This window comes from Notamacropus eugenii, chromosome 2 (assembly GCF_028372415.1).
Source record: "Notamacropus eugenii isolate mMacEug1 chromosome 2, mMacEug1.pri_v2, whole genome shotgun sequence".
In the NCBI taxonomy this organism is placed as follows: domain Eukaryota; kingdom Metazoa; phylum Chordata; class Mammalia; order Diprotodontia; family Macropodidae; genus Notamacropus; species Notamacropus eugenii.
Window position 1 is genome coordinate 79,917,757 of NC_092873.1, and position 27,661 is coordinate 79,945,417.

At 43.5% G+C, this 27,661-nt stretch overlaps 1 protein-coding gene across 5 annotated transcripts; it reads right to left on the reverse strand.

The window, feature by feature from the left end:
* Window positions 1-7,182: 7,182 nt before the first annotated feature.
* On the reverse strand, window positions 7,183-27,263 carry SLC12A9 (solute carrier family 12 member 9). 5 transcript variants are annotated; one of them, XM_072641366.1, is made up of 15 exons: window positions 26,845-27,263; window positions 25,778-25,848; window positions 24,563-24,781; window positions 23,862-23,996; window positions 23,440-23,571; window positions 21,692-22,000; window positions 20,904-21,011; window positions 20,332-20,443; window positions 19,949-20,106; window positions 18,394-18,476; window positions 18,103-18,227; window positions 17,417-17,609; window positions 17,024-17,198; window positions 16,686-16,832; window positions 7,183-8,511 (listed from the first exon to the last, which is right to left on the reverse strand). In XM_072641366.1, the coding sequence occupies exons 1-15, from the start codon at window positions 26,865-26,867 to the stop codon at window positions 7,640-7,642; spliced, it is 2,862 nt and encodes a 953-aa protein (XP_072497467.1). In that variant the 5' UTR covers window positions 26,868-27,263; the 3' UTR covers window positions 7,183-7,639. The 5 variants fall into 5 exon arrangements, with proteins under 5 accessions (XP_072497467.1, XP_072497469.1, XP_072497468.1 ...); XM_072641368.1 differs by lacking the exon at window positions 26,845-27,263 and adding an exon at window positions 26,667-26,810; XM_072641367.1 differs by lacking the exon at window positions 26,845-27,263 and adding an exon at window positions 26,073-26,451.
* Window positions 27,264-27,661: the final 398 nt, after the last annotated feature.

Here is a 27,661-nt window from a genome sequence, read left to right on the forward strand (position 1 = left end):
GTATTAGCCTGACTACCAAACTGAAGGTCTACAGAGGTATGCTGACCTCATTGTTATATGCTTGTGAAACATGGACAGCCTACCAGCGCCATGCCAGGAAACTGAATCGCTTTCATTTGAACTGACTTAGGAAGATTCTGAGGATCACCTGGCAGGATAAGGTACCAAACACTGAAGTCCTTGCCGGAGCTGAAGTGCCAAGTATTCAAACTATGTTTCGGAGAATTCAACTCGGACAGGCTGGTCATGTTGTTCAAATGCAAAATGTATGCTTGCCAAAAAGACTATTTTACGGAGAACTCGCATGGGGCAGGAGATCATGTAGTGGTCAGAAGAAGCGGTACAAAGACACTCTCAAGGTCTCTCTCAAGCATTTTGGATTTGACTGTGCAACATGGGAGACACTGGCACAGGACCGCTCAGCATGGCGTGCCCACATCAGAAAGGGTGCTGTGCTCTTAGAACAAAGCAGAATTGAAACAGCACAAAAGAAAAGTAGGATGTGCAAATTTGGAGTATCCACCTCAAATGTTCACATGGACCATCTGTGCCCAATCTGTGGTAGAGTATTCCAAGCTCCTATTGGTCTGATCAGCCACAGTCATACTTATTGAAACTTCACTTTATCATGGTGATGTCATTTGGTCCTCTTCGAGAACAAAGGACAACAACCAAACCAAACAAATAAACCTTTCATTAACACTATGCCCAAATCCCTGTTACCCTTAACCTAGCCTAGCCCTCCATTGTCTGTTAACTCTGGATTGCCTCTGGTTACTTCCCACCCATGGTCCTATCAAAATCTCATTCCCTTGGTTCCTGGCTCTGACCTCCAGTCAGCCAGTCCCACCAAAATCCTTCCTGGATCCCTCTTCCAGTCACCCCAGGCTACTTGATTACCCCTAGATCCCTCCCAGAGTCTTTTTTGTATATAAGATCCATCTTATTTCCATTAGGTTGTTCAGATTCAATCTGGCCCACTTATCACAAATGATCAGATTCCTTAAGAGTCTAGCCATTATGGTAGATTTTTAATAAACTATTTTTCTCTGGCTGAAAGAAGACTTGAGTCGAATTCATTCCAGCAGGACCCACATTCTGTTATTTTGGGATCCCAGCACCTCTAAACCTCAACATTTTAGTTCCCCAACAGGGAATCGAACCTAGGGCATAAATCCTAACCACTAGACCTGGCTGGACCAATTCACACAGTTCTATTAAGTGTAGTAGTGCCTGTTTCCCTACAATTTCCCTCCCTCGCTTTTGTCATTTTCCTCTTTTGTCATCTGTGCTAGTCTGATAGGTGGAGTTGCTCTAATTCGGAACATTTGTTAAATGGTGATTTGTAGTTTGGATTTCTTCCTCCAAAAACCAGCTCGTTCTTATCTTTTGACTATCAATAGGAAAATGACTCTTATTCTTATGAATTTGAATCATTTCCTTAATTATCCTGGATATGAGATCTTTATCAGAGAAATTTGCTGCAAAGATATTTTTCCTGTTTACCAGATTCCCTTTCAATTTTAACCACATTATATTTGCACAAAAACTTATAAATTTCAAATAATCAAAACTGTCCATTTTATCTTATGTGACCTTTATCACTCCATTCGTAGATCTGAAAGATAATTTCTTACTCAATCCTCGAGTTTGTTTACTTTTTATATCTAGGTCATGTATCCATCCAGTGCTTATCTTGATATATATTATAAAGTGTTGGTCTAAACCGAATTTCTGCTAGAATGCTGCCTAGCTTTCCTAGCAGTTTGTTTTGTTTTTTTTTTGTCAAATACTGAGTCCTATGTACTGAGTAACTATGTCTTCGGGTTTTTCATAAACTATACTACCATTTACTTGCTTCTGTGTATTGTATACCTAATCTGTTCCACTGATTGATCTCTCTTTTTTAACCATGACCAGATTATTTTAAATATTACTGCTTTGTAGTAAAGTTTGAGATTTGGTACTAATAGATCCTCTTCCTTCACAGTTTTTTCATTATTCCTTTGAGATTCTTGACCGTTTGTTCTTACATATGGATTTCTTTTTTATTTTTTTCTATCTCTATAAAATGTTCCTTTGGTAGCATGACTGGTACAGCATTGAATAAATAGATTAATTTATGTAATATTGTCATTTTTATTATACTGGCTAGACCAACCCATCAGCAATTTATGTTTCTTCAATTAGATCTGTCTTTATTTATACAAAGAGTTTTTACAATTGGATTCAGCTTCATCTTGGTAGATATACTCTCAAATATTTTATAGCTTTTGTAGTTATTTCCAATGAAATTTTTCTTTCAAGAACTTTCTGTTGTATTCTGTTGATAACATACTAAGAGTGATGATTTATATAGATTTGTTTTATTTCCTTCAAATGTTGAATTGTTTCAATGAACTTAAATTCATTCATTCTTTACAGTACTTTAGGTAAAACATCATATTATCAGCCAGAAAGCAATTTTGTTTCCTCTGTCTATGCTTATTCTCTCAGTTTCTCTTTTTGGTCTTATTGGTACAGCTAGCATTTCTAGGACTGTATTAAATAGTGGTTATGATAATGAGCATCCTTACTCCTTCTTACTGGAAAGACCTCTTTTTTCTTTACATACAATGTTTGCTTTTAGATTTAGATAGGTATTACTCTATTAAAGAAAGGCCCTTTCCCCTCTATCCTTCCTAGAGTTTTTCATAGAAATTGGTGCTAGATTTTGACAAAAGCCTTTTCACCATCTGTTTATGAAATCATATAGTTTTATTATTTATATTATTACCGTGATAATTATTATTTTTTACTCTTTCTTATATGAAATGAATGCTGCATTTGTCACTGGAACCTCATCTTATCATAGAATGTAATCTATTATGCCATTGTAACCTACTTTGTGCAACTTTAACATTTTGCATCAACGTTCATTGGAGATAGTGGCCTATAATTTTTTTTCTTTACTCTGTTTCTCCCTGGTTTGGATGTCAAGACCATATTTGTATCATAGAAAGATATTGGAAGGATTCTTTTTTAATTATTATTATTGCAGAAAGTTTTTGTAATATAGAACTAATTGTTCTCTGAATGTTTGGTAGTAGTACTTGTAAATCCATCAGGTTCTGTAGTTCTTCCCTACCCCATTTGGAAGCTTTATTAAAAAAAATAGTTTGTTCAATTTCTTTATCTAGGCATTTTATATTCTTACAAATATTTATCCATTTCTTCTAAGCTATCAATTTTGTTAGTATATACTTGAGAGAATAGTTTCTGGTAATTTCTTTGTTTTTTCAATTGCTGACTTCTTTTCAATTTTTGAGTTGAACAATTTTATTTTCTTCTCTCTTTTAAAAAAAATCTGATAAGCTATTTTATTAATTTTTCTTTAAAAAGCTCTGATTTTATTAATTTAATGCTCTATTTGCTTTCATTTTTATTAACCTTTTCTTTAATTTTCAGAATTTCTATTTTGTTGCTTAGTTGAGGGGGAGGGGTTATTTTGCTATTCAAGTTCTTTTAGTTGTATACCGAAGCCATTGATTTGTCCTTTCTTATTTTTATCAGCGGAAATGTTTAGCAATATATATTTCCCCCTAAAAACTGTTTTAGCTATATCCCATAAGTTGTGGTATATTGTCACATTATTGTCATTTTCTTTTGTAAGATTTGCTATTATTCCTATAATTTGTTCACTGGCCCACAAGTTCTTTAAAGTTATGTTATATAGTCTCTAATTTTTAATTATTATAAGGGTCCCTTATTGAATGTAATTTTATTACATTATAATTAGTAAATTTATTATTGTTGCTTTTTTGTATTTTTTGAAGAAGTCATAATGTCCCAATACATTGTCAATTTTTATAAAGTTGCATTATATAGTTAGCAGTATATAACTTTTTTTCTATTTTCATCTTACTGGCTACCATCTCTAATATTTCTGAAGTTTCAGTCAGATTAAAAAAAATCTTTTGACTCAATTTATCTAGATCTAAAACGCAAATATTAAGGTTCCCCACTGGTAAAAGTTTTACCATCTGTTTCTCTCTTCCAATTAGATTAATTTTTCCTTCAAGTATTCCTTATGTATGATGCCTTTAAATATAATTTCCCTGTTTATCTTTTTATCCTATGTTTACTACAGCCTTATCTGAAATTATGATTACTACCCCCCAATTTTTAAAATTCAGTCAAAGCACAATGAATTTTGCTCTAGCACTTCATTTTAGCCCTGTGAATCTTCATGTTTCAATTGCTTCCTATAAACATGTCAATTTCTGTTTTCTAATCCATTCTATTTTCTTCCATTTTGTGGGTGAATTCATTCCATTCACATTCAGAACTATAGCAATTGTGTACTTCTCTCCATCTTATTGTCTCTTTGCTTCCATCCCTCTCTTTATAAGGTGGTAAAAAAAAAAAGAGCTGCCTGACACATGATCTACAATACCACAATGTGTGTTGCCTCAGACAAACTGAGATCTGGGAAATGCCTTACCAAGGTCTCCTACTACATCTGGGGCCATTGCCAGTTGTCCTGACCTATGTCTTGCCTCTGAATTCTGAATGAAATGACTCTGGAGGAGAGAGCAAGGCTGATGACTTTGTACAGCTCGGCCTCACTTAAATCCAATTCATTTGGAAGTCAAGATATCACCCTCCTGATGTCATCAGTCCTCTCTGAGAACCAAGGGTGAACAAGAACAAAGAATACCATTTCCTCTCTTTTTCTTTCTAACCTTCCCCCAGTCCCAAGCTTACTCTTTATTCCTTTCTTTTTAATCTTTCTTCTCCAACATTCAAATTTGTTTTGCTTATGAATATTCCATTTCCTGGTGTGGCCTTCTTCTTTCACTCCACCCTTCCCAACCCCTTTCACTGTTTCTTACTCTTTCTCTTTTGAATTTATTGTATTACTATACCAAAATATCCATGTAGGTATGTGCAATTGTGTTGAACCTTCCTTTGTTTGGTTCATGGAATGCCTATTTCCTCCCACCCCTCTCCTATGATTACTCTTCATTGTATTATGTATCACTCTATTATAGGATAGCATTTCCCTTCTTTTCCACCTTTCTTCTCCAGTACTGCCTTTCCTTCCCATTTTTGTCTTTTCCTAAGAACATCAAAAAGAACTAAACCACCCACCAGCCCTTTGCTATGTTTACTTTTTTCCATGACCCTTAAAAATATTAGGGTTCTCAGGAGAACATTATAGACAGTAACAGCCACAGGGAGCGAGGACTGTTTCTGATAGACTTAGCCCTTCATAGCAATGCAAAGACCTAAAACATTCCCAAAGGTTTCTTAATGCAAAATGCATCCACATCCAGAGAAAGAACTATGGAATTGGAACACAGAATGAAGCAGACTATTTTCTCTCATGTTATGTTTTGGTTTGGTTTTTCTTATAGTTTCTCCCATTTGTTTTAATTATTCTATGCAACACGACTAATGTGGAAATGTGTTTAACAAGAATGTATGTGCAGAACCCATATAAGACTGCATGCCATCTCAGGGAGGGATGGGAGAGGAAGGGGGAGAAAATTTAAAATTTATGGAAGTAATTGTTGAAAACTGAAATAAATTAAATAAAAAAAGATATTAGGGTTCTGTAACAAAACTTTTCTTATCCCATTATTAATATGTAAACAATTCATCCTCACATATTCCCTTCCAACTAAATAAATCTATGTAACTTCGGCTTTTCCAATTCCATTTCAAAATGTCCAATCAGCTCTGGCTTTTTCATCAGGAATTCTTGGAAATTCTGTATTCCTTTAAAGGTCCATTCCCCTTTCCATTCTTCACTCCTTTCCTCTACCCCAGGCAGGATTATACTTAGTTTTTGTTGGATAAGTTATTCTTGGTTTAAGCTTTATTTTTTGCCTTTTGGAATATCATATTCCAACTTCTTTATGGTGGCAGCTGCCAAGACTGGGTGATTCTTACTATGACTCCTTTGTACCTGAACTGTTTGGAGTCACCTTTCCCCCCTCTTTGAACTGCAAACTCTAGATATTGGCTATGATATTCCTGGGAATTTTTATTTTGGGATGTCTTTCAGGATGTGAATGGGGGAATTCTCTTTACTTTACCTCTTGTTCTCAGCATTCTAGGTAGTTTTCATTTTAAATTTCTTGAAACATGAGATTCAGACTGTTTTGTTTGGTAATGAATTTCTGACAGTCTGAGAGCTTTTAGATTGTTTCTCCTTGAACTATTTTCCAGGGCAGTTGTTTCTTACACATTTCATGAATTTTGGGGTTTTTTAATTCATTTTTAACCGTGTTTTAATGTCGCTTTTTGTCTTGAATCATTGTTTTCTAATCAGCCTACATTAATTTCATTTATTAGTTTTTGAATGAGGCTTTCTACTGTCTGTTCTAAGGTATCATTTCTCTTTGTCACTCTTTGTTCCCTAGCTATTCTGTTTTTTAACCCCCCCCCCCCCCCGCCCCTGCTTCTTTTAATTTCTCCTAGGCACTCCTGTAATCTGTAGCCAGAGGATTTCTCTCCCTGAAGGCTTTACCTGGACTTTTTGTGGGTTACAATCTACCTCAACATTTATCCCTTGGGTGTTTTCAAACCAAGGTGTTTCCTCACAGTATTGGAGTTTTTCTTGGTTTGCTCATTAGCCCTAGTATTTTGGTTGAGGGTGGGAATTATATGCTTAGATCAAGCTTTGCTTGGGCCAAAAATGGCACGGGCAGGGCCTGACTTGTTCTGTATATGGTGACTAAGTTCCTCCCTTAAGGGAGTATAGGGCTGCTTCTAAGTTGGGTTCTGCTTTGGACCTACCTGAGTTAGGCTACGCCTGGGATTCTTCTCCCAGCTACTGGGTTCCTAGTAAGGGTTTCTGGTAGATGTCTCTACTTAGTGCCTTTTTCCTAAATCTAAGTTTGGCAATTAGCATCACACAAGACCTACCCAAAGTCTCAAATGGCTGGTCTATACTCAGTTTCCCACCTATGCTAGTTTGTATATCTCAGGGTCTCCTCAGGAGTTTATGCAACCCAGGCCTGACTGGAAGAGTCTACTGGCTTACCTACTTTCCAACCACCTCCTGCCGTTTCTGCACTCCCTAACCCCAATTCTCAGACATCCACAGGTACTAAAAAGTCAAAAGCCACTCTAAGAAAGAGGGGAATACCCTAACCTCCTTTCCTTCTCCCACTTTCACTAACAGCCAGACAATCCACAACACGTTGGTCTTTTATTCATGGCAAGCACAAAAATTTAAAATACAAAAAGCCTTGGGAGGCTAGTGATGTCAGAAATAAGGGATCAGGGTGAGGTAGGCTAAAGAACAGAAGCCCAAGGTGAGGAGAACCTGCCCCTCCTAACAAGGCACCAGTGAAGTGAAAGCAAAGTGGGTTTGAAGTGGGAAAGCTGAGTCCCCTTCCACACACATTCGTGGTTTAAAGGGGCACAGCCACCCTCATCAGTGCAGAAGGGCCCTTCCCACAATGGAGACAGAAGTTAAGCCCTTACTTAAAATGATCCATTTAATATCCTTACTGGGATTTTGGCCCTCAGAGGCAAACCCAAATTGACCTCCTCCTGGAATCTCAAACTGAGAACACAGGATTGAGATGGGCAACTAGACCTAATCGTTCACCCCTCAATTCCTCCTAAAAAAAGAGGAGGAAAATCAAATATCAGTGCAAGTGACTGGAGTGACTCCATGGATGAGCAACGTTGGACCTAGGTCCTGGCTCAGCATCTCTAACAGAGCTAAGTATCGGGTATAGCGGTCAGGGTCAGCAGGTGGCCGAGGCAGGTAGAGGAAGGTAAGGGCTGTCCTCGGCCCCTCCTTTCTAGGATCCCCTTCAGGCCCCCCTGGACCCTCAGCTCTGCCATTGGTCTGCTGTGCCCGAACCAGGGCATTGGCACTGATGGCTAGTGCATCAGCCTCAGCATCTCCACGGGTCCCATTCACAAAGTTCCCCTCATCTTCTCCCTCATCTATTCTGGCTCCTTCACCCCAGACTACCTCCTGAACCTCTGCCCGGATCCGAAGCTGACTCAGCAACACCCGTAGTCTTGCCTCACCAGTCCCAGGGGCTTCCTGAGGTCCTAGACACAGGAAGATTCGAAGCCTGGCACTTTGCCAAGCAGGCACCATGCTCAGGATAGTCGCCATCTGCAAGAGGAAGAGGCCACAGACATCCACATAACCAGGGCTCCCTTTTGGCCGCAACAAGTTAAGGGGCCACACATCCACATGGTGAGACTGGGAGGAACCCCCAGAGCTCCGGGTTAGCCGTTCAGGTGGCAATGCCCAACACCCTCGAGCTAGCACAACATTTTTGTTCATCTTCAGGGCATCTACCACTGTGGCCACATAGTCGTGGGGGGTGAGTGCCCGAGGACTGCCAGGGGCTCTTGGTGGAGGGAACAAGGAGTCCAGGGCAGGCCCCCCTCCTTCCACTGGCTCTGAGAAGGCTGGGTCTGTTAGGAAGTGGTCTTGAGGTGGTGCATCATCATAGAATCCTAGGACCAATGTGTTGGGCTTCATGCCACCTGAGGGGAAAGCGGAGCATGAAAAGGAAGGAAAAAATGCACAAAAATAAGCCTCCTTCAAAGACTTTCAGCACCTCGTTTCTTACTTTGTACTTAGCGGGCACCTAAGCTAGCTTGCTTTGTGCCTTGTGGATCATTCAATATGCTCACCCTCATGCCACCATTATACCTTTGAAAACCTACAAAGTGCTGTCAAATACATTATTTCATTTGACTATACCTAATAACTGAAATTCCACCATGGGTGAGCCCTACTTTAATAAATAAATATAATGCATGAAAGGAAGTGATTAGAAAATTGAAATAGTAATCTTGGGTTCTCAAAGACTATGCCTGTGGAGAACAAGTTCTGACAAGTTCTACTTAGGTGGAAAGTCTTTGAACACAGTCCTGGCAGTAAACCACAGTTTAAAAGTAGAGTGTGCTAATACATACAATTTTTTGACCCCTTAGGTTTTCTTTAGGGAGGCAAATAAAAAACTTAAAGGGTTTAGCTTCATTATCCACCTAAAGACGATAATAAATATTATTCCATAGGATACTCTTTTCAGGAGAGGAATTCTATCATCTTGGGTAGAGGACTGCCTTGGAATCAAGAAGACCTGAGTATTCAAGCCTTGCCTCTGGCACTCAGTTGGGTGCCAGTGGGCAAAATGACTTTTTTATTGACAACTGAACTAGAACGAGAGATAGATAAAAGGTTCCCAAGTGGACAATTTGTTCCCTTATTCCTGCCTGGCTGATTCAAGTGACAATGTAAGCCTCTGAGTAGGAGGAAAAGGAGAGAGAGAGGGAAAGGGAAAAAGGAGAGGGGGGAGCACATATTCATTTGTACCCACATGTTTTATGGCCAAAAAGAACAAAACCAAGAAAATAAGATACCCTTCTCCTATGGAAGAGGCATGATTTTTAAAAAAATCATCAATTTAAGAGGGAAAACTGGAGGAGCTGTGACTTCTTCAGTAAAAGGTGAGTCACTGGGAGTCATTTATGCTACTGAACAGAGAGTGGCAAAAGAATGAGGAACCTGACAAGACACAGCAAGGGACCTGAAAAGCTATTCTGTTGGAGGCCGGGCATTTAGAAGCAGTCATCTGAGAGAAGGCTTCAGTTCAGCTTAGTGATGCCTGATGTCCCAGAAAGAAACTGACTTCGTTGGCCAAGAACTCTAGGGACAGTTATCGCTCTCTGACGCCACCTAAAGTTGGAGAAAGGTGAAGCTTTTCATAAGGGTTTGTAGCTCTCGGCTGTCACTTCTGTACTGAGAAAAGCAGATGAGGCTTTGCAACTTGCTTTGGCAGCCTGATGTGTGTTCGTCCTTCATTGCCAAAGAAGACCATGCCATCAGAGGAATGATGACATGACTTGCCCTTGACTTTGTTTTGAGTGAGGAAGGGCTGTGCAGGTCACCAGCCCCACTTCTCCTCCAGAGCCATCTGAGTCCAGTGACCAAATATTCATCAGGATGACTGGAGATGACCCGGGATGAGGCAATTGGGGTTATGTGACTTGTCCAAGGTCACACAGCTAGTGAGTGTCAAGCATCTGAGGTGAGATTTGAACTCATGTCGTCCTGATTCCTGCACTGGTGCTGAGGTTGTTTTAAAGGAGTGAACTTTAGCTATGAAGCTGCGAAATCCCTGCTGGGTATCAGAGAGACCACATTCTTTCTAGTGCCAGTCTCCTGGCCTGGCCTCTCTTATTGCCAGTAGAGGATCGGGTACATGCTATTCCATTGTTATGAGCTGGTCCATATTCCTTCCTGCTCCCTCAAGCTATCTTATGATCTGTCCTGCAGAGACAGGAAAGAAACACTATTCCATCAGCATCCCTCACAGGTCCCCTCATCTAAGCTGTCAAACACCCTAAGAAGACAACACTAGGAGGCTGAACTGCTAGTGATGTTAATAACTCTTCTAAATGCATTTGGCAATGATCAACAAACTCTCACCTGGTCATACCTTCCCCATTATAGTGATTCTGAACATAAAGCTGTCATTATACAAATTCCATTCTCCATCCCTCACTATCTCCTCCCCTATTCCTATCCCTCTCAGTCCCACCAATGTCTCACTCTAAAGCTACCTGCCCACTGTGCTCTTTGGAATAAGTGCTCCACAGGTAATAAGTTTACTTTCATCTTAAATTTTTACCTTTCCCATTCTTTTCATTTTCTGGCTTTCACAGAGACCTGGTTTCCCCATGATGACACAGCCTCCCTGGACTCCCTTTCCAGCACTGGTGGCACTTTCATACATTCCACTCAACCGACTGGTCAGGATCAGGGAGTTGAAAAATCCTTGCTCCTCAGTACCAATTCCAGGCTCAGTAGGTAATCTCTCCTCCTTTGAGGTTCACGCAACCCATATCTACCACCTAACTGAAATCTAGCAATTGTTGTCTATCAATTTCTAGGACACTCTTCTATCTCAGAATCTTTCCTCCCCAATTCGGACCCTTATAGTAGGGGACGTCAATGTATATTACTGATATTCCTTCAAATGCTCTTATCTCCAGTTCCTCAACTTGCTCATTTCTCATAACCTACTCCTTCCCACCACTGCAGCTACACGGAGAAGTCATATTCTTGATCTCACCATCAGCCATAAATGTTCTCCTTTCATATTTATGAACTCTAAATTTCCCTTATCTGATCAGTCTGTTAATATTCCACCTTTCTCTGCCTTGTGATGATAGCAATAACTACCAGAATGGCAACAAAATTTTGAAGTCACCAAGATACCAATTTTCACAAAATCAAAGAGTTGAAGATAACAATAGAAAAAAATAGGAAAAAAACCCACAGATGGTATTACCACTACTAAAAAAGAACTAGCAACTACTAAACCCACTTCTCTTTTTTTTGACACTTAAAAACATCATCATGAGATCCCTTGATGAAAATATGAGAAGGAAATAGGCAGGTATTCACAAATGACTTTCTATAGAAGATCACATCTTCATTGCATCACAACTGATGGAAAAGGTATAGAAAATACAAGATCGTGATATATTTGTTTTTTACCTCCCCCCCAAAAAACCTCCGACTCCATAAAGGATATGTTAAAAATCACAAAATTTCAGAGGTGGAAGAGACCTCAGAGGCCATAACGTTTGACCATTCTTGGATGAGAGATCTCCTCTACAATAGCGCCACCTTTCTCTAACTTTAGGTGGCAACAGAGAGCAATAGCTGTCCTGGGAGTTCTGGGCCAATGAAGTCAATTTCTTTCTGGGACATCAGGAATCACTAAGCTGAACTGAAGCCTTCTCTCAGATACCCCACTTCCAACAGAATAGCTTTTCGGGTGCCTTGCTATGTCTTCTCAGGTTCCTCATTCTCTCACCACTGTGGAATAAATGACTCACTTTTTACTTAAGAAGTCACAGCTCCCTCAGTTTTCCCTATCAATTCAATTTCTTGAAGACCTTAGTGACAGAAACCTACAATCTCCTCCCAAAAGCTCATTCCATTTTTGGGTAGCTCTGTTAAAAAGTTTCTTTGTACCCTGAGCCTTATTCTGCTTCCCCACAACTTCTAGGTTAATTCAAGGAACTGAGACTGTAAGGACAACAAAATAACTCCTGTCTTTTAAGTGCTTATATTCTACTAGTTGTCTTATGGGAGAAAGAACTAGTCCTTCTTCCACATGAGAGCTTGTAGAGAGGAGAGAACTATCATCCTCCCAAATCTTTTCTTCACCAAGTCAAACATTCCCAGATCCTTCAAAGAGTCTCCATGTGCTGTGATCTTAAGCCTGTTCACCATCATGGTAGGTCTTCTTAGGGTGCTCTCCAGGTTAAAGATTTTGTTCCTAAAATTTGCCTCCCAGAGTCAGTCTACCAAGATATACTCAAGACTTCTTGTTCAGTCACTTCAGTCATGCTCAACCCTTCGTGACCCCAATTGGGTTTTGGGGTTGTTTTTTTTTTTTTTGATAAAGATACTAGAATTCTCCAGTGGATCCATTTTGTCATGCAGTCAAAGGTTAAGTGATTTGCCCTGGGTCACACAGCCAGGAAGTATCTGAGGCTGAGTTTGAAATCAGGTCTTCCTGACTCCAAGCCCAGTCCCTATCCACTGAGCTACCAATAGTAACCATACTCAAGACTTATGTAAATATAATTACAAAATACTTTGAAAAAATGACAAATATGACAAATTAAATTATGACACATGACTAATTCATTGTTCATGGTTGGGTCACAACAATATAATAAAAATTATATTGTCCAAAGTAATGTACAGGTATAGTCCTATGCTAAATTTCCCAGGGATATTTTAAAGAGATAAGTAAAATAATAAAATTAATTCTGAAGAATAAAAGGCCTAAAATTTCAAAGGAAATAATGGGAGGAGGAAGTAGAAAAAAAGAGTAAAGAGCACTTCCTAAACAAAATTATATCATAAAATAGTAATCATCAAAAATATTTGTTATTAGTTTAAAAAAATAGATCAACAGAATTGTTTATATAATCACCCCTAAAATGCTCACACCTGTCACCTGTCTGAACCCGTCCCACCAGGGTATACACCTTTACCTGCTCCACCATCTGCTAGGATGTAAATGTGGCCTTGTTGGTCTTACATGGCTCAATGTCTCTACCTGCTATGAGACTGGATCTCAAGAGAGGGCCTTGAATAGTTTAATCACCTATTTCCCTCAATAGATTACTCTCCAACTTAAATTCAGAGAGTAAGATTTGCAGGCTCTCTCTACATCCCAGTGACATCTGATCCCCTGGCTGTCACTGTACAAAAGTCATTCTCGGTCCCTATTGTCCACTTTGTTAACGCCATGGTCCTCAGCCCTACCCCTCAAATGGCCAACTCCAAATCTGCTTTTCTAGTGTGCTCTGTGAAATGACTGCTCCATAGTTACTAAACTTGATTTCATTTTAAATTCTTTTCCATTTCCTTTTCCACTTCCTCTTTTGGCTTTGATTGAGATCTGGACGTACTTGGGCAGCTTTTCCAGTACTGGTGGTACTTTCATCGTTTGCAGTATTAGATTCAGTATACTTCTTGCTCCCTGTTCCTCTTTCTAGGCCCTCCCACCACCATTACTCAGTAACCTCTCCCTCTATATTTATCAATCAAGATTCTGGTAGTTATCTTATAGATGTTATCTATCTCAAGGACACTTTTCTTCCTTCTTCAATGAGTTTGTCTGGCTTACAGTCTTTCTTTCCTCTTGAATTCTTGCCTTCATACCATGGGACTTCAACAAACATACTGATACTCCTTCAAACACCCTAGTTCTTCAATTTATCCATTTCCCATGACCTACTTTACTCACACCTCACAGTCATACAGGCAATGGTTATCATAAGACACAAGTATTCCACTTGCATGCTCACGAAGCCTGAGATTCCTTTGTATGATCATAATCTTTTATCGTTCCATCTTTCCTTCTCTCTTATGACCCCTAGCCCTGTTCTTCAACTTCACTCTGAATTCCAATCCTCCACCTCTTAGTTCTTTCTCAGACTAATAACCCTGCATTGGCTGCAGTACTCTTCTTGCTTCAACATCTCGACTCTCACGTGAACCAGTTCAATTCTACACTATCCTCTTCTTTTGAATTCCTTACCCCTTTATCCTATTGCCAATGTTGCCCTGCCAAGCCCTAGCCTCAGCTCATTTCCACCATCCTTCATTCTTATTTATGTGCTCTTGATGGAGCATCTTGATGGAGATGCTCATCATGGAACTATGATGACTGGGTCTAATACAAGTTTATATTACATAGCCTCAACTGGGCTCTCAGTACTGAAAGGCAATCTTTTTCTACTTCCTGGGTCAATTCCTATCTCACTCACCACAGTGGCTTTTCTAAACCTTTTCATCCTTCCTCAAACTTCCCAAGGCTCCCCCTGTCCTTTCATCTGAGAATCTTGTCTCATATTTCACTGAAAAAAAAAATTAAAAACTGAGGATACTCACTGAGAATTTCTTTTCCTCTCTTCCTCATCTCACATCTCTCAGATGCATTCTGCTATACTATCTCCTTCTTTACTTCTATCTCTGTCATGAAGAGGTGACCCTTCTCTTCACCAAGGCTAGTCCCTTTATATGTGCAAATTATCCCATTCCATCTTCTCCAGCAGATTACCCCCTCTACCAACTTCATTTTATTATTTATTAGTCTTCAATCTCTCCCTATCTACTGTTTGCTTCCCTGCTGACTACAACACACCCAGATCTCCACTATCCTCAAAAAATTCATTTGATCTATCTCCACTATCATCCCATTTGGCTCCTCCTTTTTGTGGCTAAACACCTTGAGAAGGTCATCTACAGGTGATGCCTTCACCACCTCTTGTCTCAATTATCTTTCTGCAGTCTGGCTTCTGACCTCATCATTTCACCAATGCTGGTCTTTCCAAAGTTACTAATGATATCTTAATCGCCAAATTTAATTGTGCCCTGTGAAATAACTGCTCCATAGTTAATAAACTTGATTTCATTTTGCCTGAGGTGTGGGCAGACTTGGACACTTTTCTCAGTGCTCATCTTTCTTGACTTCTCTTCAGTCTTTGACGAAGGAAACACTTAGTTTCCTTTCCTCTATTCTCTCTTTCAACTTTCATCATTGCTTTTCTTTTTTCTTCTTTCACTTCTTATTTTCTTCTCTTTTTGCTTCCTTTTTAACTAGTTTTCTCTTTTTTCTTCCCTTCACTCTCTTCTCTAGGTTTTCATGACACAATTTGCTCCTGGTTGTCCTCCTACCCATCTGACCATTCTTTCTCAGTCTCCTTTGCTGGATCTTCATCCAGGTCAGACCCACTAACTGTGGGCCCACTAATCTTCCTGTACTATTTCACTTAATGATTTTATCAGCTTCCAAAGATTCAATTATCTCTAATGATTCTCAAATCTACTTATCCAGCCCTAATCTTCTTGTTCACCTCTACTGTCACCTCTCAAATTGCCTACCAGACATCTCTAACTGGATGTCCCATAGACAGCTTAAACACAGGTTCAACATTGAATTCATTATCTTTTCCCAAAAATCCTTCCCTCTTCCCAACTTCCCTATGACCACTGAGGGGACCAGTTACCTAGGCTAGCAACCTAAGTGTCATCCTCACTATCTCTTTACTATCTGCTGTTTGTGGGAAACCCACGAGGTGTTTCCTTACTATCTCTCATGAGATCTGTTCATTTTGCCCTTGTAACATCTCTCATACACTTCTACCTTTTCTGCCCCCATGCAGGCCTCCTTCCTACACCACTGAAGTAGCCTGCTGGTTGCCCTCCAGTTCATTATTCATTCAGATGTTAAAGTGATATTCCTAAAGGACAGGTCTAAACATGTCAACCCCTCGCATCTATTTAATAAACTCCTTGGTTCCCATGGTTCCCAAATATCTCCAGGATTGAATATAAAATCTTCTGTTTGGTTTTTAAAGCCCTTGATAATCAGGTCCTATCCTATCTTCCCAGTCTGATGACACTTTGTACCCCCTTTCCTACTTGCAGTGTGGGGATGCTGGCCTTCCTGCTAGTCTTTGCACAAGGCTCTCTCCTTCTTCTTTACTCAGTACTTTTTCACTGGCTATGTCCCATGATTTTCTTACCTCTGACTCCTGACTTCCCACAGCCTCAGCTAAAATCTCACCTTCTACTAATCCCCCTTAATACTAGAGCCTTCTCTCTGAGACTGTTTCTGGTTTACCCTGGGTATATCTCATTTATACATAGTTGCTTGCATATGGCCCCTCTCCCCCATTAGACTGGAAGTTGCTTGAGAACAAGGACTTTTTTTTTTTGCCTTTTTTTGTATCCCTCGTACTTAGCCCAGTGTATGGCACATTACTACGTGCCTTAATAATCATCTGTTGACCAACTCTGTTCTCTATACTCTTAGAGCAATTGCTATCTGTATCATTCATCTGAAGCTTATCATGTATTGCCTTGTATTATTAATTATCTGCATCTGTGAATGTGCATATTTTACTTCCCCAAACCGATTATAATCTCCACAACTGTAGGGACTGTGCTTCCTATTCCTCCCACAATGCCTAGCCTAGGCCCTTACCCAAACTAGCATATGTATAAACATTTTCTGACTGACACAAATGGAAGCAGACTAGCAGTAGGCACCAGGAGGGGAAGGTGGGGAGAGAACAAGGATAGGACGGAGAGGATGTGGGGAGGAAAGTCTCACCAAGACCAGAAATACGCAGCAGATGCTGGGCCCCTTGACGCACAGAAAGTGAAAGAGTAAGGTCCACGAAAGCCTTCACTTGAGCACGATCTACAAGACTCAGCCATGCTCCATACTGGGGCTGCACAGGGTCCAAGGGCAGAGAATCTAAGTGGGGAATTTGAGAACAGGAAACATCAGAAAATCTGCATCTTCTTCCTCAAAGTCTTATGTAGAAACTTCTTTCCATTTCCTCAGAGACCCAGAGGAAGGGGTGAATGATGTTTAAAAAGAACTAGGGAACCAAGGTATTTAGGAATGGGGGATATCAGAATACATTTGGGCGGGGAGATCCTCACCAAGGTCTCCCAGGATGACATGGCCCAGTACATAGAGGCCACCCTTTTTAAGCTGATTGGACAGCCGTAGCAAGGGTAGTGCCCCTCGTGGGTTTCCCACTAATAGCAATAACTGTGGTCGCCAAAACTTTACATGATCCTTCCGCACATCCAGCCGCAACAGGTATTTTCGGACCTGAGTAGACAGGGATTAGGATAGAGCATTATACAGCATTTCTCATGCCACCATTCCCCCAACCCTCTTCTCTTCTCATGTTAGGTACCAATGCAAGTCTCTCTTGGGACAGCAGCCCTTGAAATCCCCTCACAAACTCCCTCCCAGGGTTAAGGACAAGGATAAGGAAGCTCCATGCAACCACTATCTGCAATTCCCTGACTCCCTTCCCTGCTAACCTGGTGGAACAGCAGGGCTTGACTGACATAGCCCCAGCTGCTAGGCCCTCCACGGGCTGTGAGGAGGGCAGAAAGCAGCCCCATGAGCAGCAGAGATCCACCTGCAGCTCCTGGGCTGATGAGGAACATCATGAGCAGGCAGGAGGTCATGCCCAACAAGCAGGTGTGCCAGGAGAACAGGTTGAAAGTGGGGCTAATGACAGAAAGACAGACCACTTAAGACAAAGATAGATGAACATGGGACACCCAGCTCTGTATCCTTAGGCACAGGGTTAATTCATTCCAGGCCCCCTTCAGGAACCTCTAGGGACCCAAATCCAAATTTTTTCTCTAACCTATCCCCACCCCCAGGCGTGACACAATAGAAGTAACACTGGTACGGCATCCAAAGACTTGAGTTCCAGTTCTAGTTCTGCCACTTACTAGGCATGTTATTTGATTTCTCTAGAGCTATGTGGGACAGTCAAAAAAGCAAGGGATTTGGAGTCAAAGGACCTGAATTCAAATCCCAACTGCATGACTTATTACCTTGGGCAAATCACATAACTTCCTTGGGCCTAAATTTCCTCAATTATAAAATGAGGGGTTGGATTAAATAATTCCTAAGGTCCCTTCAACCTCTGGTCCTTCCAATTCAGAATCCCAGACTTCTAAAATATCAGAACCTAAGGTTACATGCTCCTCACCGGAAGTTGGGGGCTGATGCCCACTCAAGGCTCAGGCATGAAAGATCCACTGCAGCATAGGCTACCAGGTAGAACACTGTGACCACAGCTGCTAGGGTGTTGAGTTTCCCAACCAGAAGCATTACCTAGAGGAAAAAGGTGCTCAGGTGCTCTCACCAAACCCAAATGCCAACCCTTGCCCATGGTCAAAATCCACATGGTGCACATTTCCCTCAAAGCTGACTTCCCACCCTGCTCCCTGTCCATTTAGGGGAAGAAAGAGAGAGTCTATGAGAGTCCTCCCCAATTCACCTGCACTAGACACCAGGAGTACAACACAGCTCCCCAGGGGTTCCCTCCCTGGGATACAACTTTTGCTGGAGCCAGAATTATCCCTGCAGGGGGAAGAGATGGGACAGGCAGAGGTTAAACAAGAAAACTTCAAAGGATAACAAGGTGGGGGGAAAGCAACAAATGGTAAAGGGAGAATTCAAGAAAACCCAGAGAATTCAATAAGGCCATAGAACTAGGGAAGGAGGTAGGGGGAGGAATGAATATAAAGATATACACTCATTAAAACTGAGAATAATTAAGAGAGCATGGAATAGTTTATCTGTCAGATTTGTGGATAAGGGAAGAATTTAGGAGCAAAGAAGATAATAGATAACTTTCATGACATAAAATTTAAAAGGTTTTGCACAAACAAAACTAATGCAACCAAAATTACAAGAAAAGCAGAAAACTGGGGGAAAATTTTTGCAACGAGTATCTCTGATAAAGGCCTCATTTCTCATATATGTAGAGAACTGAGTCAAATTTCCAAAATACAAGTCATTCCCCAACTGATAAATGGTCAAAGAATATGAAATGGTTAAAGCAGTTTTCAGACAAAGAAATCAAAGCTATCTGTGGGCATATGAAAAAATGCTCTAACTCACTATTACTCAGAGAAATACAAATTAAAACCACTCTGAGGTACCAACTCACACCTAATCAGATTGGCTAATATGACAAAAAAGGAAAATGTTGAAGATTGAATGAATGAAATGAATGAATGAATGAAAATGTTGAATATTGAAGAGGATATGGGAAAACTTGGATACTGATGCACTATTGGTGGAGTTTTGAAGTGATCCAGCCATTCTGGAGAACAATTTGGAACTATGCCCAAAGGACTATAAAACTCTCCATACCCTTTGATCCAGCAATAACATTCCTAGGTCTATATGCCAAAGACATCCAAAAAAGGGGAAAAGGAACTACTTGTACGAAAATATTTATAACAACTCTTTTTGTGGTGGCTAAGAATTGGAAATCAAAGGGATACCTCTCAATTGGGGAATGGCTTAACAAGCTGTGGCATATGATTGTAATGGAATATTATTGTGCTATAAGAAATGACAAGTAGGATGATTTCAGAAAAACCTACAGACACTTACATTAACTGAGGCGCAGTGAAGTGAACAGACCCAGAACATTGTATACAATAACAGCAATGCTGTCTGATGAAGAACTGTCAATGACTGAGCTCTTCTCAGCAATACAATGATCCAAGACAATCCCAAAGGACCAATGATGAAGTGTATTATCAGCCTCCAGAAAAAGAACTGATATTGACTGAATACAGATTGAAGCATGCTATTTTTCACTTTCTTGGATTTTTTTCTTTGAGTCTTCTTATACAAAATGACTAATGTGGAAATGTTTTACATCACTGCACATGTATAGTCTGTATCGGACTGCTTACCATCTTAGAGAAAGGGAAGGGGAGGGAGGGAAGGACACAATTTAGAATTCAAAACTTTAATAAAAATGTTTAAAAATTGGGTGAAAAAACTGAGAACAAGGAACAAAAAAGAAAACCCACCAAACAGATCATCCTGCGCGAGGGCATGGAGAATTCTTGAAGCACCAATGAGCGAGCTCATGGAGGCTGAGAGCGATGCAGCATACACCCCAATTAGCACCATCGGAGGCCACAGGCTGATTCCTCGAAAGAAGCCATAGTCTTCCTGTAGCAATGTCCTTGAGGGAGAGAAACAAAGATGACACTTACATCCAACTATTCTCTTGCCTAGTCCTCACTTTTTCCAATCAGTGAGAGATAGACTGCTCTCTTTCCCATAATTCTCCTTAGGGACCCAGAGAGCCTCCCCCATCCCCAGCCTCTATTTCCCACAGAGACTCACGTATCTACTTCCTCTCCACCCCCAAAACCTGAGGTCCCAGCTCTACCTCCTCAGCCCCCACCTGTCACAGGTAAAGCTGGAGAAGAAGAACAACAGGGCATAGATGAAGAACGTATACACCACAGCAATAATAGTGCCCAGAGGGATAGCTCGGCTCGGATCCTTCAGCTCCCCTGGGGAAAAGAAGGGTTGGGAAGGAAGACATGTGAGGTGACAGTGTGGAAGTGTCAATCCTCAGGGTTCTCTGACTCCATCAAACCTCAAAGATTTTCCTTTCCAAGATTGGAGTCTGGCCATACAAAGAAATCAAGATAATATGCAGGTAAGAACAGAGTTAGAGCCAAAGAAAAGCAATTACCCTTTTACAGAGTGTTAATTTATAAAGTACATTCTTCAATAATCCTTCATGGAAGATTGACCAAGTATCATTATCCCCATTTGAAAAATGATGTAGAGAGGTGGAGACAAGGTCACCCAGTTAAGAATTGTCAGAGCTGAGTCACCAATACAATTCTTCTGACCCCAAGTGGTAACTCCTAGAAATGAAGTCAATTTCTCATCCCTGTTTGACCCTTCACCATCTGCTCAGGACTTGAATTTCCTTTAAGAAGGTCGAAGACAACAGTGACTCACCTGACATATTGGCCCCAGCCATGATGCCTGTGCAGCCATTGAAAAGGACAGCAAATACACTGGCAAAGGTCATGGTGGCCCCGGTGGTGTAGTCCTGGGCATAGCCCGCTGAGGAAGAAACACACAGATGAGAAAGGGGCTATGGACAGCTCTCCTGGGCACCCAGATATCCTCTCCCCTTCTTCCACACCCCTTGTCCTTGAGGCTAGGATGCTGGTCTTTCTGTTCCAATGTTCCAGCTCTCATTTTCCCCCTTCCCCGACCAAGCCTCTCTCTCTGCTCTAGTCAGGCTAGTCTTTCCCACTAGCCCATAAGTTTACCATGCCTTTTTGTTCTTTCATTCTTACCTTGGTATGCCTTCCCTTCCCTTCTAAGCAGACCTAAAGCCTTCCCTCGAGCCTTTAAGACTAGGTTGAAGTCTCATTTCCACATGCCATTCCAGCCCAAAGTGGCAGTCTTTATTTAAACCGGTACAGTCTTTTATTATTTACTTATTCCTTGAATGTATCTTATCTCTATATCTCCTTAAGAGCAGAAAGTCTCTCTAAGGCTTCTCTTGTGTCCCCCTACAGTGCTGGCTGCAGAATGGGAGGGTAAGACATATTTGCCTATTTACTGAATTAAACTGAACTGTGCTGGGACTGGTGCTTCCCACTTTCTCAGTATCCCATACCCAAATGCTCTGTTGCTCAGTTCTCACCCTCATCTCGGGATTTTGATTATCTAGGCCCTTGTTAGTCCTTCCCTTCTCCCCTTCTGCAGAGCTCCAAGTTACAGCTTCTACTCACCACCCAAGTTGGCCTTCAGGGTGCTACTGTTGAAACCAGTGAAGTGGCCCAGCTGGGGGACTGTCGAGGAACCATTGGTACCTGGCCTAAGAGGGAGGGTGACATCTCGGGGCCCCACAGCCATAAAGCTGATGAGGACCAAGGCCAAAGAGGCAGAGACCAGCAGGAAGGTAAGCAAGGAGGCCTGTGCATAGAGGCCAGCTCCCAAGGTACAGACCCCACCCACCAGGCCCAACACCATTGTTCCATACAGCAGATTCCAGCCATAGCCTTGGGGAAGGACTCGTATCCCTGTTGGACCTGATGTATCTGGGGGAGAAACAGGGATGGAATCATTTCGGAGAGGAAGTAACACTCCAAAAAACTATCCAAATCTGAGATCCACCTAAATTGAGGTATAGAATCCTATGAAATCTTGTGTAACATTTCCCAAATCAGAACAAGCCCTTTTAAACACTCCAGTTATTCTCACGAATGTCGTCAGACACTGTGAGTTCCATGGCAAGGACCATGTCTCTGAATTTAATGATTAATAAATGTTTCAAAGGATAAGAAAAATGTTAGAGCTGGTAGGAACCTTAGAAGGCATCTAGACCAAGGGTCCTTAACCTTTTTTTGGTATCATGGACCCCTCTGGCAATCTTGTGAAACCTATATTCTTAGAATAATGTTTTTAAATGCACAGAATAAAATGCATAGGATTACAAAGGAAATTAATTATAATAAAAACAAGTCATGGACCCTATGTTAAGAATCTGTTAAATTCAAAGTTGACTTAGACCCACTACCTTCAAGTAACAGTAATTTACCAGTATTTATTCATTTATCAAATTAGAGTTGAACTGAATTGTGGGCAAACCCTTGGCCAGGTAGCAAGGCCTTGGGAAAAGAACTCTGAATTTGGATGCAGAGAACCTAGATCCAACTCTTGGCTCTGCTATTATGACCTCTGACAAATCACTTCACCATTCTGAGCCTGTGAGATGAGGGGATTTAACTAAACAACTCTGAGGCCCTTTCCAGCTCTTAATTCTTTTCCTAAGCATGCCAATGCTTAGACCTGATCCATCTTTCTCTCTCCGCATTTCCTAGCAGGAATTAAGATTAAGAGCTGAGAGGGACTATCTGCTCCATCACCTGCATGACACAGAGAAAGAAACTGAATCTCTCAGAGGGGAAGTGATTTGCTTAAAGTCACAGTGGGAAGTAAGTGGAAGAGTATGGATTAAAATATAAGTCCTCTCATTCCAAATGCAGTGCTCCTTTTGTGGGACCATATGGAGCACCTCACAACTCAGCATTTTTTTTTAGTGCAGTAGTGTTCAGTCAGGCCCACTTCTGGGAACATACAGGTGTTTGATGCATCTGCTTTAAGACATGAGTGGTGGGGGCTCCTGCTCTGCACTTCAGAGCATACCCCGAAAACCGGACTCACCATGGTCCAGAAATAGACTCTCAATGGCCAATCCCCCATTACACATTTATTTCATCCGCCCCTTCTCCCCTCCTACAACATAAGTTCTTGGAGGGCAAGCATCATGTCTCAAACCCTTTATCCTCTGTTACTACTGTAAAGGGCCGGACACATAGGAGATATTAAAAAAATACTCACTGATTAACTGGCTGCTATCATCCCTTCCCCAGGTCATTCCACTATCAAAAATAATCCCAACACCTCAGACTCCCCAAGACCTTGGAGTTTCCTGGCTCCTCCCCCACTCTGGAGACCCAGGGTTGGTAGAACGAACCAGCCCCAAAGACATCCAGTATGGCTTCCACCAGCCCCAGCACAGAGACAGCACAGCCACAGACGTTGGCCAGGAAGAACATAAGCCCAATACTTCCTCCAAACTCAGGACCCAATGTCCTGCTGATCATGACTGAAAGGGGGAAGCACAAGAGAAGGGAAAGTTAAAGAAAAATAAAGACTTGAAACCTAGGTGGGCCACTCATTGCAAAGAGTGCTCATTCTAACACAGTGGCCAGTACCCTTCCACCAATCTACAAGTAGATTCCACAGTCCATCCAGATTACCTTTTCAAGCAGATAACCACTCCTTGACCAGACATCAGAATAAATCCCCAAACTTGGCCTCCCCACTACCCCCTCTTATCTGTATCGGAGAATACAACAAATGCCCACCCCTTGCTCAGCCCTCATAGGAGGATACAGTAGGCTCCACCCCCACGCACAGCTCCATTGGTGGCAATGGCACAAACTGAGAGAACCGTCAACACCAGGATGAAGTAGGCAATCAGCAGCATGGCCAAAGCTTGGATGAGCCCAGCATGGCCCACTACAAAACCTGTAATGAAGGGAGGAAAATAAGACTATAGGGAAGTAAGATTAAAGGACAGTGCATGCTCCCAACCATGTTAAGTGATTACGGACTCGACAAGTGAAGAGAATCCTTCCCACCAAACTCTCTCAATTTAATGTGTCCTCTGAGTGGGTGGTGGGAGAATGGAGGAGTGAATAGATACCACAGGGATACCAACACACTGATCCTGCCCTGTGTAAAAGGGCAAAGGATAGAAGGAAATTATGTAGAATTGAGATTGGAAGTGCCCTAAGACCTAAGATCGAAACCTAAACCTAAGACCTAAACCAGCTAGTCATTTTATAGAGGGGGAAATTTAGGCCCAGAAGGGCTATGTGTTTTGTACAAGGTCACTCAGCTAATAAGTAACAGAGCTGGAATTCAAACATAGGCCCTCTGACCCCATATCCAGCATCTCTTTCCATTTCAGCAAGAAACTTCCCACTGCTCAAAGCCTCCTCACACATCACACAATCACCCTCCTCTTCCTCCTTGGGTGTCCCTTCTTAACACTGAATCTCAGATACCTAGCTCTTTTTCCAGCTCCTCACCTATCCTCATGAAGACCACAATGCTGAACATGGAGAGGACAGTAGGCACTACAACACCGAGGAAGGTGGAGAGTTTCCGGAGGGCCCCACCTCCTGGACCCCCCATCCCATATGGCAGAAACGTAGCTCCATCTTCCCCAAGGAGCCGGTAAGCTAGAAGTGGTGAACTCTCACTCGCCATGGCTGGGGGTTGACAGATATGTGAAGGGCTAACAGGGCCTGTGGGAGAGACAGAAGCTGAGTCGAAGACAGAGCCAGGGAATCCACTAAAGCACAGAATAGGGCAAAATTTGCCATGGTTCCCCTATAATTTCCTGTAGTCCCAGAGAGAATTCTCTTCCTAGAAATAACCCACAACCCCTCAAAAGTCCTCTCAAAAATCTGTTGTACAAGGAATTATAACACTATAAGCATATTAGCAAGAGAGGCTGAGGGTGACTGAATATACAACATAATCTGGAATCCAGGGCAAAGTATTCCTCTAAAACTTCCGTTAAACCCCACTCCCTTGTCTATTTTTTGTTGTTGAAATTTTGGCAACAAACACCCTAGGTATCTCAGAAGAGGCCCCCACAAAAGCCAGTCAAAAGCCTCCTACAATTGCCCCTACTCCCAAATCCTATGCTGAATCTTTGGAGAAGGCAAGGATCTTAGCATCTGGTCACAGATTTTCCTCCCCACCCACCCACCCTTTCTGAAAAGGAAGCTGACCTTGGGTTCTGCTGCCCAGAAGAGGAAGTAAGATGGCCAAAAGCAAACTCTTCTCCTTTCCAGCCCTACCTGAGTCCTAAAGCAGCAGGATCTCCACCCTCTCCTGTCATCCCCTTCCTCTTACCACAAGCCTCCACGATCCCATATTCCCACATCACCCATACATACCCTATGCCACATCCCGACCATACTAGACCCTTCACAGCCCTTGTCTCCTGCTCTGTCCTTAATCTCTTTACCACTCTTCAGAGAACCAACTCTCGGATCCCATCCCCCCACCAGCACCCCCTCTCCCCAATCAGCCCCTCGCACCCACCACCACCCCTCGAGCCCATACACACCCCTCAAACAGGGGCCCTCACATGCCTCCCACTGTGGGTTAAGCGGGCTGCAGATAAGAGTCAGTGTGGTTTGGTTGATCGTCCTGTACAAGCCAACCTCACCCCAACTGAGAGCCGGGGGGCTGTTGGGGGGCCGGGGGGGAGGAAAGGGTCATCCACTGACCTGATCCCCAAAACAAGCAGCTCCCGAGAAAAACCTCTAACTGTTGAAGGTGGCAGGCGGAGTGAGTGCACCTAGGGGGTGGGACAGGGACGGGAGAAGGATCCTCAGGTCCCCCCAGATCGCAGCATCCACTGCCTCCCCCGTACCCCCATTGGTTCGAAGGTTCTCCACCCCGCCCGCCCCCAATCCTCCTCCACCCCCTGGCCGCTGCGCCCCGGCCAGCTCCCCTTCCTCGTCCCAGCCTGTGGCTGAAGGTCCTCGACTCCCCTGCCCCTCCCGCGGCCCCCGGGGGTACCTGCTGGCTGGCTTCCTTCCCCTCCCCTACCCCGGGCCCACCAGGCTTCCTCCGGAGCCGGGAGGCCGGGCAGGCGAGCTCTGCAGTCACCGCGGAGGGGGAGGGGACACGGACGGCACGGACGGACCCGGGGCTGCCTGGAGAGGCGGACACGCCGCCCGGGATTCGGCTGCGTGGCGCGGGCAGCCCTCGGGGACCTCAGTCCTCCCTTCCACGCCCGCAACCCCGCATTCCCAGCCCCGGGGCTCCGCTCCGGGCCTCCCGGCTTCCCGGTCCTCCCAGTGCCCGCCTCTTCCCGGGCTCCCTCCCACGGTGCATTCTCCCGCGTGGACGGGAGGCGGCGCAGCCTGCGTGGGGGAGAAGCCGGGAGTCCAGCCCGTTCTGGCTTATCTGATTCGCCGATCTCCCCCCACCGTACCCCCCGAAACTGCAGCCTTGGTTGATGATCCCGGGAAGGGCGGGCAGGCCGGGAACGCCGAACTCTTAGTCCCTCGGGGGCCCTGGCGGCAGAGAGCACCCAGGACTTGCCCCCGACTGGGAGCTCCCGGAGGACAGACCCTGGCTTTGCCTTACTCGGGGCAGAAAGCATGTTACCTCTCCGCTCCGGGAAACGCGAGAGGCCGTTTTATTTTTGCCCTCGTACCCCCAGCGCTAAACTCGGTGCCTGGCGCACAGTTGGCACTTGATAAATGCGTGTCGACTAGACTTTGGCCTGCCCTGGGCACCCGGCCCTCGGGCCGCTTCTCCTTCCCTAGGGGAAGACAACGCGTACCTGGCGGAGCCCATAGGTGCCATTTGAGGAGGGAGGGAGGGGAGAAAGCTGACGTGGAGGGCTTCCCGTAGGAGGCGGCACCTGAGCCTTAGCTACGGCTCCCAGAGGCCAGGCGAGGCGGGAGTGCGTGCCAAGCGGGAACGGGGCTGGGCAGGGGCACGGGGTTTAGTCTTCCTCGCGCACCGATCCATTTTCCTGCCCTGCCTACAAACCAGTAACTTTGTGAAGGAGGGAGAATAAACCTGCATTTGGCCACGCGGGGACATTCAGTGGTCAGCTCCCCGGCCCCTCCCCCCAAGGCAAAAAGACTTTCTCTTTTCCCCGGAAAATCGAGAGCGAGCAAGGGGGACGGGGAGAAAGGAGAAGTGACGAGAAAGTGTTCCTTTGTCACGTGACGGAAGGCCTCCGTAGCTACTGGGGAAAAAAAATGGCAGCTCTTGGGCGGGATTAAAATTGGAGGACCCGGAACGATGGGACACCGAGAGGATAGCAGTGCGGTGTCCGGAACGTCGTTTCCGTCTCCTACGCGCCTGCGCGCGGGAGCGGTCCGGCTTGGCTGGCTGGGGCCTCCAGGCCTGCTCGGCCCGTGACACTGCGCATGTGCAGCCTCCGGCCCTTCTCCCCCGTTCTGCCTATCCGTGCGCCCTCCGGAGCGCTGCGCCTCTCTAGGACAGCAGGGGCCGGTGTGAGCTTTGCACGTTCGGGGCTCCTCGCTCCATCCCTCAGCCCAGCGCTCCCCACCCACCCCGACCTTGACCCTTCCAGTCCCGAGCACACGAGCGCTGGATTTGAAATGAAAAGGCCGCTGAACCAAGCC

Bases quoted from the DNA above. Each gene is read 5' to 3' on its own strand.
- SLC12A9 (XM_072641366.1), bottom strand. From the start codon at position 26,867: ATGGCACCTATGGGCTCCGCCAG. The intron at 25,849-26,844 runs GTACGCGTTGTC...CCCACCCCCTAG, and splicing joins GCACCTATGGGCTCCGCCAG to GTGCACTCACTCCGCCTGCC. The intron at 18,477-19,948 runs GTGGGTTTTCTT...TTCCCCCTGCAG, and splicing joins CGCGCAGGATGATCTGTTTG to GGATAATTCTGGCTCCAGCA.